General features: G+C 40.9%; 1 protein-coding gene across 1 annotated transcript; it reads left to right on the top strand.

Moving 5' to 3' along the window:
* Positions 1 to 653: 653 nt before the first annotated feature.
* LOC139443998 (uncharacterized) lies at positions 654 to 12,523 on the top strand. Its single transcript, XM_071224900.1, has 12 exons — positions 654 to 830; positions 951 to 1,099; positions 3,524 to 3,622; positions 5,967 to 6,123; positions 6,842 to 6,887; positions 6,984 to 7,139; positions 7,694 to 7,749; positions 8,057 to 8,194; positions 10,735 to 10,906; positions 11,283 to 11,393; positions 11,647 to 11,865; positions 12,267 to 12,523. The coding sequence occupies exons 1-12, from the start codon at positions 667 to 669 to the stop codon at positions 12,486 to 12,488; spliced, it is 1,689 nt and encodes a 562-aa protein (XP_071081001.1). The 5' UTR covers positions 654 to 666; the 3' UTR covers positions 12,489 to 12,523.
* The last annotated feature ends 4,979 nt before the right edge of the window (positions 12,524 to 17,502 follow it).

Here is a 17,502-nt window from a genome sequence, read left to right as displayed (position 1 = left end):
TCATTCAAACTGTGGTTGATCAATCATTTGTTACCCCTCCCTAGCTTATATTATAATTCACAACAAAACCTCTTCTTGTTATTTTTTTAATCGATCATGGAACTCAACCTATTCTTCCTTTTGCCTCCCAGTTTATATATTGATGGGCCCACTATGTGTGAAAACAGCAGATGAATACAATCACAATACAATTTGTTGAATAACATCTCTCTGTATTACATACGTCCGACAAACCAATGGTTGACAACATGAGCATCGAGACATTCAGTCTGAACACCATGATACACAATTAGCCTGGTCACATATAATATATCCGTTTGCTCTTGGGTGCGTGAGACCCCTTCGGCCAGAGAACAGAGATACAGTTAAGACTGTCAATTAGATTAAAGCAATTGACAGTTCAACGCCATTAACGTATGAAATACTTATATGTATTTATTATAGAAAAAACGTATTCAGTAGGGTAATTTTCAATATTTTCACTCTTTCACATGGTGTACGTTCATAAAGATGTTACTTTCGAACGTTAAGGATATATTTTTCCACAGATATTTAAAATGACCTTAACACAGAAAGACGCATTGATTAATGTGAGAGATAAGGTTTAGAATGTATTGTCAAAGATAACCAGCTGTTACTTAGTGTCTTGGCTGCTTGTTACCAGGTATGTCGATGCTGGTGCTGCTGTGTCTGCTGTCCCTCACGTGGGGGCAAAATATCGTCCAGAATGGAAACATGGAAACAATGGATCATTGGAACTGTTGGAACATACATTGTGAGCTGACCACTGATCATCATAGTGGACAACATGGAATCAAAGCCTCTGGCAGGTAGGTAAATGTTGCATCAATCAACTATTGCATCAATCAACACTTTTTAAACTAAGTTTGTACCGCCGGAATTAATTAAGTTTAACAGTATCACAATTAATTTTTTAATCCGTGTTTCAGAAACCACTATTACGAAGGGCCTTCGCAGACCCTCAGTGGACTTAAGGCTAATGGACGCTATAAGGTCGACGGGTGGATAAAACTGCTGAACGACCAGTCAGGACAACTTGGACAAAATGTGGAGTTGGAGGTGTTCGTTGACCTTAACAGTAGGTTCTGTAGCTCACTTCTAAGTCTCGAACTGTATTGGTATGAATAGCAACTGTTAATTTACTTCCTTCCACCATTTGCGTTTCACAAGACAAAAAACGACTTAGTTTTCAGTGTTGTGTTGGTAATTAATGCTGTTTTGAATCAATTTTGAATCAATTGGTAATATTCACTCTTTAATAAACGTGGGGGATATTACAGAAATACAAAGAGGTATCGAGTGATGGTAAGAAAAATGAAGGACTAGGTGTGACATGACAATCCACAGAACAAGAAAGACGACCGGGATGTAAGTAAGGATAAGATTTATGGATGAACAACTTCTTTATTGCAATTAGGTGCGACATTTCGGTGTAGGTTCTAACACCGTTATCAAGCAAGTGATGGGTGAAGTAAAAGAAATGAGCTTAGACGCCTTAGTCTATAATGATCAAACATTCGTATATAGCATTTACGGTTTATATGGTACGGTCAGAATATATTAGTAAGTTCTGAAACTCAATTATATTCTGACGTCCAAAAGAAACTTTACCAACTGAAAATAAAAATTTCAGACAAAGCATAAAAAAAATTTCGATGAAGTCTATCTAAAACACATAAAATAAAAATAACAATAGTGTATGCAGAAAATGTTAATCGTCTGTTACATGTTTGCGAGATAACACGCGAAAAAGTGAAAGACACGTGCACCACGGACAACTGCTAATGCACGTGCGGGTAAGGGTATAAAACGATTGCAACGGCAAGTCAGACATCCGCAGTAATAAAAAAACACAAAAGAAATGCCACGACTCACAGTCGAACAACGTGAACGAGCCTTGGGTATGGTACAAATGGGAGCCACCCACGCCCATATTGCACGAACCTTCGGTTGCTCCCGTGTTGCCGTTACCAACTTGATGCAACGTTACAGACAGGGCGGACCGCTGACAGGCCATGCAAGAACAGGCAGACCCAGGGTGACCACGCCCCATGATGACCGGTACTTGCGTACCTTGCACCTCCGAAATCGCTTCGTGACAATGACGTCATCGGCGACAAATGCCTTAGGTCACAGGGTTAGTCGACAGACAGTTGCCAGGAGACTCAGGGCTCATGGAATCAGGGCTTTTAGACCATACAGAGGACAGCTATTGACAGCGCAACCTCGTCGTCTGTGATTGAGATGGGCCCGGACTGTACGACGTTGGCAACGACGTGACTGGCAGAGGGTTCTCTTCACTGACGAAGGTCGAATCTGTATGTTTAGTGCTGATGGAAGACAACGTGTTTACCGCCGTAGGGGTGAACGAACGGCGGCGTGTTGCGTGCAGGAGGTCGTACCATATGGTGGAGGGAATGTCATGGTGTGGGTCATCGTTGACGGAAACTTGACAGCTCAGATAACTGGATAACATTCTTCGTCCAATTGTCCTACCATTTTTCCAACAGCAACCACGTGGTGTCATTTATCAGCATGACAACGCTAGAGCCCATACAGCCAGAAGTGTCACTAACTTCCTCGCAGCCAACAACGTCAACGCCCTGCCGTGGCCTGCACGCTCACCCGACATGTTCCCCATAGAACACCTCTGGGACTTGATGGATCGTCGTGTTCGACAACGACCACACTCTCCAGCCAACCGGCAAGAACTGATCTTGGCCCTCCAAGAAGAAGGGCGTCAAATCCCACGTGACCTCATCAGACGACTGACTTTTTCTGTGCGTCGAAGAGTTTTTGCGTGTATTGAGGCATTTGGTGGTCACACACGCTACTAATGACTTGTTATTGAACGTGAGCGATTGTTTTTGTACTCTGCCTATTGCCCATGATTCTGAAAGCTCGAGTTTTGTACCACACCCAACTTTGGGGGGCTCTGACGTCATTCTCGGTCGCGGTATGATTGTCATTTTCAGTGTTGATTATGTTGATATATTGATCTTCTCAATACACTTTACTTCATGCATGTATGTTTTGTTGTTTTTGAGCAAGAGTGATTTCAAACTCTGGTAAAGTTTCTTTTGGACGTCAGTTTATTAATGTTTCCTCGTTAATGCAGAACGTATTAACATGATTGTATGACTGTGTTCATGTTGGTGGCAAATACAGCTAATTACACTCTCTGCTTTTGTTTGCGTTTCACACATAAACTGCGTTAATTGGTCTTATTATTCTGTATTCTGTATTTTGTTGGTGATAAATTTGGTTTTTACATCCATGTGGTAACAGCAGGTGAATGTATGTCTGATAGTTTTACTAACTTATTCATTTACATAGGATGCTAAATATTTATATATGTATGTATTCCATTTTTATACACCAGTCATGTAATCTGAATGTCCATACGTCCTCATGTATACTTTACTAAGTGCAATATGGGTGTTTGAAGGAAGATAATCATGTTTCAGTTCCGTTAAGGTTTCGCTGCATCCCTGTGTTGTAGGTGGGAAGAAGGCATACATTGCTGCAGCCAGTCATCCTCTCGCCAGATCCTCCGATGGCTGGATTCACCTGACGGGGGACTTCAACGCTCCTGCTGACGGTAATGTGGTCTTTGATTGGACTAAGGCAGTCCAGAGCAATCCAATGACATCCAACGCAGTCTGAATTGTAAATATTCTTGGACGCCCCTTGTACCAAGACCACCCAAAGCAGTGAAAAGCAATCCCAAGACGTCAAACGTGATCCAGATAAATCCAAATGTAAAGGTATTTTAATATGATGAGGAAGGCTGTGATTCCATTTTTGGAAATCCTGGCACGTTGAGGGCTTGCAGTGAACGTTCTGTGTATGGAGCGAGAGCTATGTATTCCAATCTGGCACCAGTGACTCCAAACGACCAGTTGTTTATTTACAGACAACACGGATATCACGAAGTCCGATATGATGAAATCGATTCTAATTACCTTTGGGTGGTATTTAATCAAAACTGAAAATCAGCTCTTGAAAAATGTTAGGGACATTCATTATTTAATTGTATTGTGTAATTTAGGAATAGAACGTAAGTAACATTTCTTTGTGTCCAGTGTTTAATGACGTTTTCGTGAATAGGAAAAGGATTCTGTCGCTTTTATTCATAATATGTGATTTTTCCTGGAAAATGTTATTCATTTCCAAATATGTTTAAATTCAAACGATAATGATGACTAAGGACCATCATTCAATAATAACGTTGTCAAAGTGGTCATCTCCCATTTGTCAGTGGAACCCTTCCAGATTGTTGTTGGTCCTGGGGCTTGAGTATCATGATGGTTCCACATTGGTATCCTGAATAGTCGACCCAGGTGACAACCATGGCGAGCGTGTGATCTCCATTGCTGAATAAGAGGAAGTCCATGTCATCACTGGTCTTCGTCCACTCACCATCAATATACACGTCAGCTCTGGTCTGTGGAAGAACAGGAACGGTCTTGAGGCGATGTCTATAGAGGGCACCGTCCATTCTGGGGAATGATGGTAGATACGGAATCTGATCTTCGTCTTTGGTGGCCTACTCCTCATTGTAGAGTGACTGCATATGGGTTGTTACTCTGTCCCGTTGTCACAGGTTGCTGACAAACTTGAGCTTCTCATGCTGTTCTGGAGGATGACTGTGGTCTGAAGTTGTGTTGACGTAATCACGAACACTGCTGCACTCGGCAGTACAGGATTTCCGCACACCTCGCCAGTGTGTACAGGTCTGCCTCACCGCTTTATTGTTGTACAAGTACCCTTCTTACAGTACCCGTTGTGTTCCCCGGGTGGATGTGGTATTCAACTTTGCGTGATGCAGGTCCAGCCAGGGTTTTGTATCCACTCTTCTAATGATAATACAGCTACTAATTCAGTCAAAACAGCTCGGGTGAAATTAGCTATGAGACTAAACAGATCTACTCCGTGAACATATCAGTAACAACAAACTGTGAAACATTAAAATATGAATAACATACAGTTCAAAAGGATTACATTTTACTTTTAATTAGCGTACTCACTTGTGAAAACAATATGGTTATGTCAACGAAGACTATTAAACTCACTTCTTGTAAAACCAAGCAGTAAGCACCATTTCACAAACTTCAGTGAAAATAAACACGTTTACAGTTTAACCAAGCCCCTTATAACTTCCAAGAGATTGCCAGTGTCTGGGTCATATCATTATGATTAAAGGGTGTGTGGCAGTAAAAAGATATTCCACTGTCTGACAACTGAGTGTCTGACAAATAGGAGGACCCCGGATAAGTATATTCATAATACTTATGACATTCGCATGAATGTGTATGGGCATATGGCTTTCATGCCAAATACTGAGTTGATTGATTGGCAATACCACTGCTCAGGTAAATAACGGATGTATGAATGTCCTTAACAGTTCATTTTATCAGGCGTTGACTGTTATAAATTCAAAAACTCTAGGCTGCTGAGTGTTTATTTCAACAATCTTGGATGATCATGACCTCCGACCTTGACAGAGAAAAGGGAATCCAATGGTAAATGAGCGATGAATATGAACATAGCAGGTGCAGTTTTTTAACTTTGACAGATAAAACATATCCCGTAGTACTAAAAGTTCCATGAACAGATAATGATGTCAATGTATGGTCCTGAACGCCTGAAATGTAATGCCTTTTCATGGTATTGTCATTTCTATGTCCTTTTTCACTCTTCGGTATAAAATCGTCCGGTGGCCATTACCAAGGTCCCTCACCTGGTATAAACTTTACCCGTGTCTGTGATCTGTGATCAATATAAGAATAGCCGATGCAGTTGTTGTAACTTTCCCAGATAAACCAGAAAGATGAAAGTTACTTTCCAGGCAGCTGTTCAGGATACATGATCATGACACGATGCATGGACTCGGCGCCTTGTTCTTTCATGGTATTGTCATTGTCACTTTTTTTTACTCTTAGGTATAAAATCGTCCAGTGTGTATTACCAAGGCCCATCACCTGGTGTCAACTTTGTGGTTGACTCCGTAGCTGTGACACCCCTGGCGTCCAATACCCACTGGCGTGCAGAATCGGATGCCACCATAGAGAAACTGAGGAAAAGTGACATCAACTTTCAGTAGGTTATGTCAGATGTTTAGCTTCATATGTGTAGGTGACATAGATGACCCCCTTGTGTCTATCTCTGTTCGTGGAACTATAGAAACAGGAACAGTCGTTTTTATTTTCTTATGTCCAGGTCACATAGAGGACCTCTTGTGTCTTTGGTCTAGACGACAAAGATTACCCCTTGTGTCTATGTCTGTTCTTGGAACTGTGGAATAACAAGTGTTGTTTGGGTCTTTGAAAGGCATTTAGAAGTGTTTCACATAAGGAAGAGAATATATGGATGTCAACTTCTTCATTATGAGGAACATAATTGTGTTCCTCATTATAAAGTGTTGTTTAGTTTCTCAAGAAACTGTGAGATGTTGATGATGCGATGTAAAAACTTAACTCGCGTGTGACTTGAAGTTTGCTAAGATTAAACCTGTTATGATATGTCTAGTTATATCTTTTCAACTGGTAAATGAGAGTCACGAAATTGAAAGTTAAAAAAACGTAAGCAGTCTGTTAAAAAAACGTAAGCAGTCTTTAATGAGGTCGGTGCTAATCAGTCTATCAAAAACTAACTGCATACTAAGTATTCAAAAAAAATATGAGAAAATAAAAATAAAGTGAATTTGGCAAGCAATCCTTGCACTTAAAACAAGTATTAATGACAATAAGTGTATGCTTCAGTTTGACTCATCTGTAAATTGTACGAAAACGTTTTAAATTTTCATAATACATTTCAGTGTCAGCACTGCTGGGGGAATTTCCGACAATCAAGTTGAAATTGACGTGAGTGCTGATTATTAATTTAAACTAATTTATCAACAATCTTGATTTGTATAAGAAACCGTTACATCCATCCCCATGCCAACTTGCTCGTTCTAGGTCATTCAAACAAAGAAATCGTTTGCATTCGGAACTGCCGTGAACTGTGGCGAGTATCTCAATGGCGACCAGAGATACATAAACTTCATCAACAAACACTTCAACTGGGCAGTCACAGAGAATGCTCTTAAATGGGACTTAATGGAACGTCAGAAGGTAATGATTTGTCCTGTGTGTATGTCTCTCTCTCTCTCTCTCTCTCTCTCTCTCTCTCTCTCTCTCTCTCTCTCTCTCTCTCTCTCTCTCTCTCTCTCTCTCTCTCTCTCTCTCTCTCTCTCTCTCTCTCTTGGGATAGCCAAGTTGTTAAGGCATTGCGCCGAAGACGTGGATTACAATCTCCACATTGGTGCAATGGGTGAATCCCATTATAATGAACCTCGATAAGGCTAAAGGTTGTGCAATACCGAAATCAGGCATTCATACGACTGGTAAGCTCCTTCTTTGGACTTTCTTTCAACATTAAGATAACACAACAGGACACGGCCAATCGTTTCAAGAATACCAGTCCTATTTGGCTGGCCTGGACCCGTTCCACAAAGCGACCTTAGTGCGATTGTAAGGCTATGATAAAGTGTGGGAGTTGCATCCTCTTTGCGCTAAGATCGCTTTGTGAACCGGGCCCTGGACTCTATTTTCTGGACTAGTGCCTTGTTGAAAATGCAATATTACAAAGATCATGTAATATTCAAAGAACCCTTGTTCTGTAACAGGGCAACATCAACTATGACGTTCCAATCAACGCCATCAAGAAGTTGAGATCCAATGGGTGAGATATATTATATATTAAAGTCTACCCTTTGTTGTCGATTTACATATTGACATTGCTTTGTATCTTAACATAAATCATTCGATTTACTGTGAGTATAAGATCAAGCCATACGTAGTTAACCAATTATTCAATTCAATTCAATAATTTTTTATTGGTGAGTGTGTACTTACTGATACTGCTTATTACTTCCTGATAATAACAATAACTGTTCGTGTTAGATGCACGAATTCAGAATATGACCTATGTACAGTGATGCTCCCAAATGAAAATGGTAATCGTTTACATTTTTCTTTTTCTCCTGCAGAATCAAGGTGCGAGCTCACAATATTGTCTGGTCCGTTGATCAGAATGTCCCTCAATGGGTTCGCCCACTGCGCGGTCAGACACTGAAGGACACAGTGAAACACAGGATACAAGACATTGTTGGACGAACCAAGGACCTGTAAGTTATAAAATAAATACAGGCTATTTCATGTGTCGAGTGAAATATCACGTTTCTCTCATCGAGTGACGTCCCCCGCCCTGTTATTGCTGGAATATTGCTAGAAGCGGCGTAAAACCATACTCACTCACTCACTCATCGAGTGACGGGAGGGAAAGGAGGTATCTCCTTTTCCCATGTCAGGAGATGAGAGAAACATGATATATCACGATACACATGAAATATCCTATTTATTATATACTTATACTTATATACCTTGAAACGTAAATTCTCCCCACCTAACACACGGGGACGGTTCACCACCCCTTGTATTTGCAACTAAGAAAGTAGTTTCGTGTTTGCAAAATCTTAAATAATGTAAACAAAAGTATCAAACAATATTTAGGGTCAAGAAACTTCTTTGTCATATATTTCGATATGTATATATACAAAATAACTTGTTTGATAGGCATTACTTAGAAATTGACCTGTGACAAGTTAGAAACAATTTTATGGATAACAACTTCTTGAATACTGTAAAAAGAAGTTGTTATCCATAAAATTGTGTATACAAAATCAACTTTAACAAAAAAATATTCTTGAAAACTAGGAGACCGCTGTTGAAAGCGAAAGAATACACACATGTCAAGTAACAAAAATGGCGCTTTGCGAAACGAACAGTCTCGATTGACGAGTTAAATGAGAAATTAACAGTTAATGACGAAACATTTTCGAGAGAATAACAAAGGGCAAAGAAATGACCGTCTTTCATTATTTTGCCTTGTCAATGTGGAACTAACGTAAAAAGGACGTCAACAGTTTGTGTACGGGCTTGACACTTACGATAAAGGGAGACAATATAAGGGGGTGTAACTCTTGGATGACAATAGTTTCGTCAAAGTTTCAAGTCAGTCTTTCACACTGAAGTATATAATAATAAACACGCTTCCATTTTACGATTCCTACTATAGCATAAAGACGTGTTTATGGATCACTGAATCGCCTCCGTGGTCCAGTAGTAGAGCGTCCGCACGGAGAGCGGAAGGTCCGGAGTTCGAGTCCCGGCCGCGTCAACCATAAGACGTTAAAATATGGTACTTGTTGTTACCCTGTCTGGCGCTCGACATTAAGGGGCTAAAACAAGGACTGGTCGGCTCGGAGTATGTATGCTGTGTCTGAGTGGGGTATTCATGTTAAACTGCGGCATGGTATCTCAGTGAGCTAGCACTATAAATCGGCATCAGTACAAATAACAAGTACAAACAGCCACACAAACACACACACGTACATGCAATACTCTTGGACGCGACGTTAAACACTATTTCACCTCACCTTATAGACTAACATATAGTCTCTGAAATGAACATATCATACAGAAAATAAAAATCTAATAAAAAGGGAGCCCAGTGATTCTCTTCATTTTCAGACTGCAGTAATCTAGACTTGCCAAACATTATAGACTTGCATGGGCTGTAGTTGATATAAATGATATCAGGGTCTGTAAGACAGACTACTCACCTTATAGACTAACATATAGTCTCTGAAATGAACATATCATACAGAAAATAAAAATCTAATAAAAAGGGAGCCCAGTGATTCTCTTCACTTGCCAAACATTATAGACTTGCATGGGCTGTAGTTGATATAAATGTATCAGGGTCTGTAAGACAGACTACTCACCTTATGGATCACTGTCAAATTGTTATGACCAAAAGACGTTAAAAGATCTGAGTGGCGTATTCATGTTAAACTGTGGTCTAGAACTATAAATCGGCATCAGTCCAGACTAGTACAAACAGCCACACATCCAGACATGTAAGTGCAATAATCTTTGACGCGACGTTAAACCCCATTTCACCTCACCTCAAATTGTTATGATATTAAAAGTCGACAAGAAGGAAAAGTTGAAGTCATCCTTCTTGCCAGTCTTCATGCATAAATCTAAATATGAATCAGTTGAGGCGGTCTCACTGGTATCTTTCATTACTAGCTCTGGTGGGTAAATCGGTGTAAGGGAATTGGCTATTTGACAACTATTTAACGATATAGAAATAACTGAAGTTGAACTTCTTGGCCAAATTCCCTTGTTATAATTTTGCCAATTCTAGCAGAGTCTATCTGAGTCTACTTTTTGCCTTCTCCATATTTCACATTGATGTTATCTATGAGGAAATCCAGTATTTGACAGATTGTTTACTCAGCAAACTTCAGATGACATTTTCTTTCATTTTTGAAAAATATTTCCTGAGCCCTTGAATATTAAGGTTTAACTATATTTGTGGTTTTTTCCTTAGGTTTGTCGTGTCCGATAATGGGATACAAATTTGAAAAAAAAAATAAATAAATCCTTTGAGCTTTTGAGAATCCACATGGTATATTCACTTGTCTGAAATACTATCTGTGTGTATATAGAATTTCCTCCTTGATTGTATTAAGGATTATGTTTAATCTTTGAGACAGGAATTTGTTGGTACATTTGGTAGACATTGTATGGATTCTTAATTAAGAAGTCATTTCTTAAATATGTTCATGTTAGCTCTATAAATGATGTATCCTTACAGCGTGGAACACTGGGACGTTGACAACGAGAACCTCCACGGCTTCTGGTTCCAGAACACCCTCAACGATAGAGACTACAACCTGGACATATTCCGTATCGCTCATCAAGCTGGGCCCAATGTTAAAATGTTCCTCAATGACTACAGTGTTGTGGCATCGGGTGGAATGACTGGGGTAAGACGTGATCCAGTCTGTTCTCTATGTTTTCTTATCCTTGGATAATTTATTTAAATTTCTCGTCACAGTTGTGCTCTTAAGTTTATGCTTAATACAGAGTAGTGGGGAGAATAATATGTTTCTTGTCGTTGTGTATTTCACTGTTAAAGACAATGTTAAACCACTTCATTTTAGTGGATTCAAATACAACTTGTATAATGTAATCTTCGTTTTCTTTCTTTTACCGTTTTGAAATATTTGAATTGAATTTGTTTGCCCATGAAAGGCATAATAATGACCAAAGAAGAAAAAAGAGTCGTGCGCAATATTTCTATTTCTTGCGGGAATTGTTGATGGTATTATTGGCCTTGAATATGTTTCATTTTTCACCCAGGCATACCGTGACCAGGCCATCAGGTTCAAGAACGCACACGTTGGTCTGTATGGAGTCGGTGTCCAGTGTCATTTTGGAGACAATGTTGAACCAGACCCAACGTTGATCAAGGTAACTGAAACACAAAGGAATTATAATCATTGCTACAAAAAGATATTTGTACCATCTATTAACGTTTAGTCCTTCAGATATAAATGAATTCCAAAAGTTACATTTTGTTCAAAATTCAAAGAAAATATAAAAAATACTCTCAGTAAGTGAGTAAATTGTTTAATCATTATAATACACAGGGTATGTTTTGGATGCTGATAACAATGTGGATGCTGATAATATTAATGATATTTGTATTTGTTGTTACCACCAGCAACATCTAGATACCATTGCCCAAGCTGGAGTCCCTATCTGGATCACTGAACTAGATTTGATTAATGCTGATGAGAACAAACGAGCCGACTGGTACGAGACCGCTCTGAGGGCGTTCTATGGCCACCCAGCTGTTGAGGGGATCATGTTTTGGGGATTCTGGAGTGAGAGACACTGGAAGGGGGAACAAGCCACACTGGTATCTGGAAATGCGTTCAGGGTAGGCATAACAAGCAACTACATAAAAACATATTTTATTTCACGTACTTTTATCTTAATACGATTATATTATTATATATCATATTTATGCACACGTGGCTCTTAAATACTTAAGGAGAGAGCACAAGTAGGAATAATTTGAGTTTAATATATTAAACGTTTGGGATCTTCGAAATACTTGATGGCAGAAAAAACTTTCGTTTATGCTTTTTTTAAGGACTGGACTACTGATCAAACGAAATTACAAGCGTTTTGTACTTATGTATGTGTAAGATCACCCCTATGATTTCATAAATAGGTGGCGTTGTATCCTACATTTACACTGACTCTAATAGACGTTATTTTACATAATAGATAATTACGCATTTAAACACATAAATACAGCTCTTTTACATGTTGTAGATAAACGCCGCTGGTCAACGTTTCCTTGACCTCACAGAGAAACAATGGATGACCAACGAAAACCACAAGCTGTCACAATCCGGCAAGAACTTTAAAGTCCGTGGTTTCCATGGCGACTACATGGTTAAAGTCAAGGTCAACGGGAAGGAAGTTCCCTCCCTCGCGCAGTCATTTACCTTGGGTAACTCGGCTCATACTGTAACCCTCCACGTTCATAATTAGTACAATCACAGTGAATAAAGTGCGTCGGACATATTGTGTGTTGTATATTGTTATGATGAGGTCGTCACTGCGTGCAGGATAGCTTGATTCATTTCACTTCTATGTTATCATCAGCTGGATGCATTATCAGCCTTTAGTCAAAGGAGTATTGAATGTATGTCATTGTTATTCTGAAGGAAACTTGATTCTCATAATTTGAGATAATTTCAGTTCTCATGTTAGGTAATATGTAAAATGTACAATGTAAAATTATTATGGCAGCTGTTGTTTATAAGATATTTTACATTGTTACAGTATATTTCATTTAATTGAATGACGTCTTATAACCCAGTTCACGAATAGTTTATCTTTTTAAGGACAAAGGACTTCGGGACCCCATGAAGATCCGGGGTAGAATAGGTCTTCAAGAACCCATGCTTGCCGTAAAAGGTGACTATGCTTGTCGAAAGATGCGACTTACGGGATCGGGTGATCAAGCTCGCTTACTTGGTTGACGCATGTCATCGTATCCTAATCGATGACCGATGCTCATGATGTCAATCACGTGATTGTCTGGTCCAGACTCGATTATTTACAGACCACCGTCATATAGATGGAATATTGCTGAGTGCGGCGTTAAACAACTATAAACAAAACAAACACAATATCCAACAATATTTTCATTTCAGGGACCACCTGCAGAAAGTATTTGAGACAAGTGAAACCAATACAATAAGCGGTTCGTGAAGATCCGGGGTAGAATGGGTCTTCAGCAACCAATGCTTGCCGTGAAAAGGCGACTATCGTAAGAGGCGACTAACGGGATCGGGTGGTCAGGCTCGCTGACTTGTTTGATGCATGTCATCGATCCCAACTGCGTGGACCGATGCTCATGTTGTCAATCACTGGATTGTCTGGTCCAGACTTGATTATTTACAGACCGCCGTCATATAGCCATTATTATTGAAACCCACAAGCACAGGTATGTTTACCACCTCGGCGAAACCCACAAGCACAGGTATGCAACAGGTAGTCAAATTCCGAAATGCCATCAATATGTCTACAATAAAGGTTTTGAAAGCTTTACTGATGCCTTGGATGTTCTAACTTGCCGTATAACCCTCTTTGAAATCTTCGAAGAAAGAGAATGTTCGATTGTACCTCAGAAGTTGTGAAATGTAGACACCAAAGGCTGAAGCTGATAGAGTGAGTGAGTGAGTGATTTGGGTTTAACGCCGCTTTTAACAGTATTCCAGTTATATCATGGCGTGTCAGCTTAATGTGGAAGGAAAGCCCGAAGTGATGCAGGTCTCGGACGTTTACCACTTCGGTGAAACCCACGAGCACGGGTATGGTGCTGACAAACCTAGAAACATAATCGGGGCGAACCGGGATTCGAACTCACAATCATAGGTTTTTTCTGGCGTGTCCAAGGGACGCAACTCTGCACAACGAATCGCGGCGCCTTAGACGACTGGGCCACCCGTGCCCCCTGGAGCTGCTAGAATATCGCTCGACATGAAAGGATTTCTGACTATTGAAAAGTTAAAGTCAACTCTCTTGTCTTGTGGAAAGTGTTTTGTCATTCTAAATCTTTGTGCATAGATCTTAATAATGATCAAACGAGGCGGCCTCTCTAGTCTCCTTTATTTCTAACCGCCTCCGTGGTCAAGTGGTAGAGCGCCCGCCCGGAGAGCGGAAGGTCTGGGGTTCGATCACCGGCCGCGTCATACCAAAAGACGTTAAAAGATTGTACTTGTTGTTGCCCTGTCTGGCGCTTGGCATTAAGGGGTTAAAACAAGGACTGGTCGGCTCGGAGTCAGTATACTGTGTCTGAGTGGGGTATTCAGGTTAAACTGAGGCATGGTATCTCAGTGAGCTAGCACTATAAATCGGCATCAGTCCGGACTAATACAAGCAGCCACACACACACACACACACACACACACACACACACACACACACACACACACGTGCATGCACGTCGCTATATAAGTGCAATAATCTTGGACGCGACGTTAAGCCGAATTTCACCTCACCTCACCTTTATTTCTAGTTCAGGTGGGTAAATCAGTGAAAGGGAATGGTCTATTTTATGGTTACTGAACGATATCGGATGATATATGTGAGCGTATCCTGCCCCAGCAGTGGGCACAACACATTGTTTACATATCGTCGTCTGGAGATGCTTTTTTAGAGTAATATGCTACTGACTGTGGATAATACTTGGTCATTCAAATCACGATTATATTGTTTTTATTCATCAACTGACTTGGCGTCAAAAGACATGCCTGCCTTTATTGCATCACACCACTCTATTGAAAGCACACTGAAGGAATACGAAGAAACAATCTCGGATATCATAAATATCGTCCAATCAAAACTGCACTTGTTCAGCAATGTTTGAGAATGACCCTAAACCATCGGTTCTACATTGATGCCATCCTGACAAATTCACACATTTATAAATTATAAACATGCACGTGTGGCTCAAATACGAAAATAAGAAAAAGAGTATAGGTTAGCAATTTGTAATTTTCCCAAAAACAGCGATAACTAGTGGAAAGTGGGTTTGGGGAATATGACTGCCCAGGAACAGGTACCAAAAACCACCTCACCCGAACGCGACACCTTTGACGGCGCTCGTGCGGTGACAAAAACATGGAGAAAAAGGTTTCCCGCCTATGGCATAAACTGCACGTGCATGTTAGCTGTATAAATGCGTTCGTCTGCAGGGTATAACCACACGTGATGAAAGAACACAAAAGAAATGCCACGACTGACACAGGAGCAGAGAGAGAGCCATCGGTATGGCCGAAATGGGGGCAACACAGGTCCTAATTGCCAGAAGGTTTGGTTGTACACCATTGACAGTAGCCAGGCTGATTCAACGGTACAGGCAGACAGGGAGGACACAGGACAGGCCTAGAACCGGACGACCCCGAGTGACAACACCCCTGGAAGACGGTCAGATACGGCTCATTCACCTGCGAAACAGATTCGTAACGGCGACGGCGACGGCAGCAACAGCGTCGGGACATCCCATTGTAGTACTACATCCCATTATCCAACGTACAGTACTACGACGACATCGTGCTGCTGGAATCCGAGGGTATCGTCCTTTCCGAGCAATGGTACTGACTGCTCAACACTGCTCGACTCCTAAGACTGCGATGGGCGAGGCAGGTTCGACGCTGGCAAGTGAGAAATTGGCGCTGAGTGCTGTTGACTGATGAAAGTCGGTTTAACTTGTTTCGAAATGACGACAGGAACGAGTTTATCGACGCAGAGGGGAACGTTTGGTTCCGGCGTGTATTCGAGAGGTCCATCCATTCGGCGGGGGAGGTGTCATGGTGTGGGGCGGTATTTGTGGAGATCAGAAGACTGATTTGGTGATTATACAGGGAAACCTGAACGCTGTGCAACACAGAGACCAAGTGTTGCAGACAGTTGTGCTTCCGTTCTTACAAAACAAACAGCAGGGGACATTGTTTCAACACGACAATGCCAGGCCCCATACTGCAAGACTGACTCGGAACTTTCTAAACCAGCAGAACGTTGACGTTTTGCCCTGGCCTTCCCACTCACCCGATATGAATCCTATTGAACATCTGTGGCAACGGATTCCAGTCCTACGTCATCAGAAGACTGAAGTCATCGATGAGGTGGCGTATCACAGCATGCATTGAGGCAGCTGGAGATCATACACGCTATTGAAGGCAACTGTGTCGACAATGAACTTTTAGTGTCTGACAATTTTTTGGTGACATTTCAGACAACTTTTGAAAATGAAATTTCTTACCACACCATTGTTTACCTTGAGCTTACATTACCTGTGATTGTACAATTTCATTCAAACTGTGGTTGATCAATCATTTGTTACCCCTCCCAAGCTTATATTATAATTCACAACAAAACCTCTTCTTGTTATTTTTTTAATCGATCATGGAACTCAACCTATTCTTCCTTTTGCCGCCCAGTTTATATATTGATGGGCCCACTATGTGTGAAAACAGCAGATGAATACAATCACAATACAATTTGTTGAATAACATCTCTCTGTATTACATACGTCATAATATTTATGACTATAGCTAAGACATTATTAACAGCCGTTTGTATCGGAAATTAATATGATATATACACACAGCTGTACATATGAATAGTGTGCAGCTGTACACATGTTATCCCATCAGTTCAATATGCAACCTTCAGAACACGGTCACACAGCAGGTCACAGTCGCTGTTGATTTCCCGGGAGGCTCGGGAGGCTCGGGAGGCTCGGGAGGCCCGGAAGGCCCGGAGCAAAAGGTTTCATTGTCCTGGGGACACTTGCCAAGGACAGGGCTAGTTCCCAGTTACTAGTTCCAGGAATCGTAAGACAATGGTTCCTTGATTACATTGTCCTATCTAGACAATGAGTCCTGGTACGAGGGTTGATTGATAAGTTCTAAACCTCACACAGAAGGAAATGCGTAACAGTGAAATTTTATGTTGTGTTTGTTTGTTGTTGTTTAACGCCTCTATTAGCAATATTCCAGCTGTATAACGGCGGTCGGTAAATAATCGAGTCTGGACAAGACAATCCAGTCATTGATAACATGAGCATCGATACACGCAATAGGGATACGATGACATGCATCAACCAAGTCAGCAAGCATGACCACCCGATCCCGACAAGTATACGGCAAGCAAGCCACACCTATTCTACCCCGGATCTTCACGGGTATCTTATGTTGTGGACATGGCACGGTGTCACGATGTATATTCTCAAAAAACTTGTTTTGTTGGACAATTGTTTCGCTGTGACGAGCCATCTTCATGGATGGCTTTTGGTTTTGTCAATACGCTTCGTTTTCAATATGTTATAATGGATGTTATCCGACGTTACCCCGCATTATTAGGCCTGTAAATAATCGCATCTGGTCCGACAAACTAATGGTTGACAACATGAGCATCGATCCATTCAGTCTGAACACGATCATGCACAATTAGCCTGGTCACATATGATATATCCGTTTGCTCTTGGGTGCGT

This window comes from Haliotis cracherodii, unplaced genomic scaffold (genome assembly GCF_022045235.1).
Source record: "Haliotis cracherodii isolate W230 unplaced genomic scaffold, xgHalCrac1.p SCAF_5, whole genome shotgun sequence".
In the NCBI taxonomy this organism is placed as follows: Eukaryota; Metazoa; Mollusca; class Gastropoda; order Lepetellida; family Haliotidae; genus Haliotis; species Haliotis cracherodii.
Note: the sequence above shows the minus strand (reverse complement) of the source record. Positions and strands in the feature narration are given on the sequence as shown.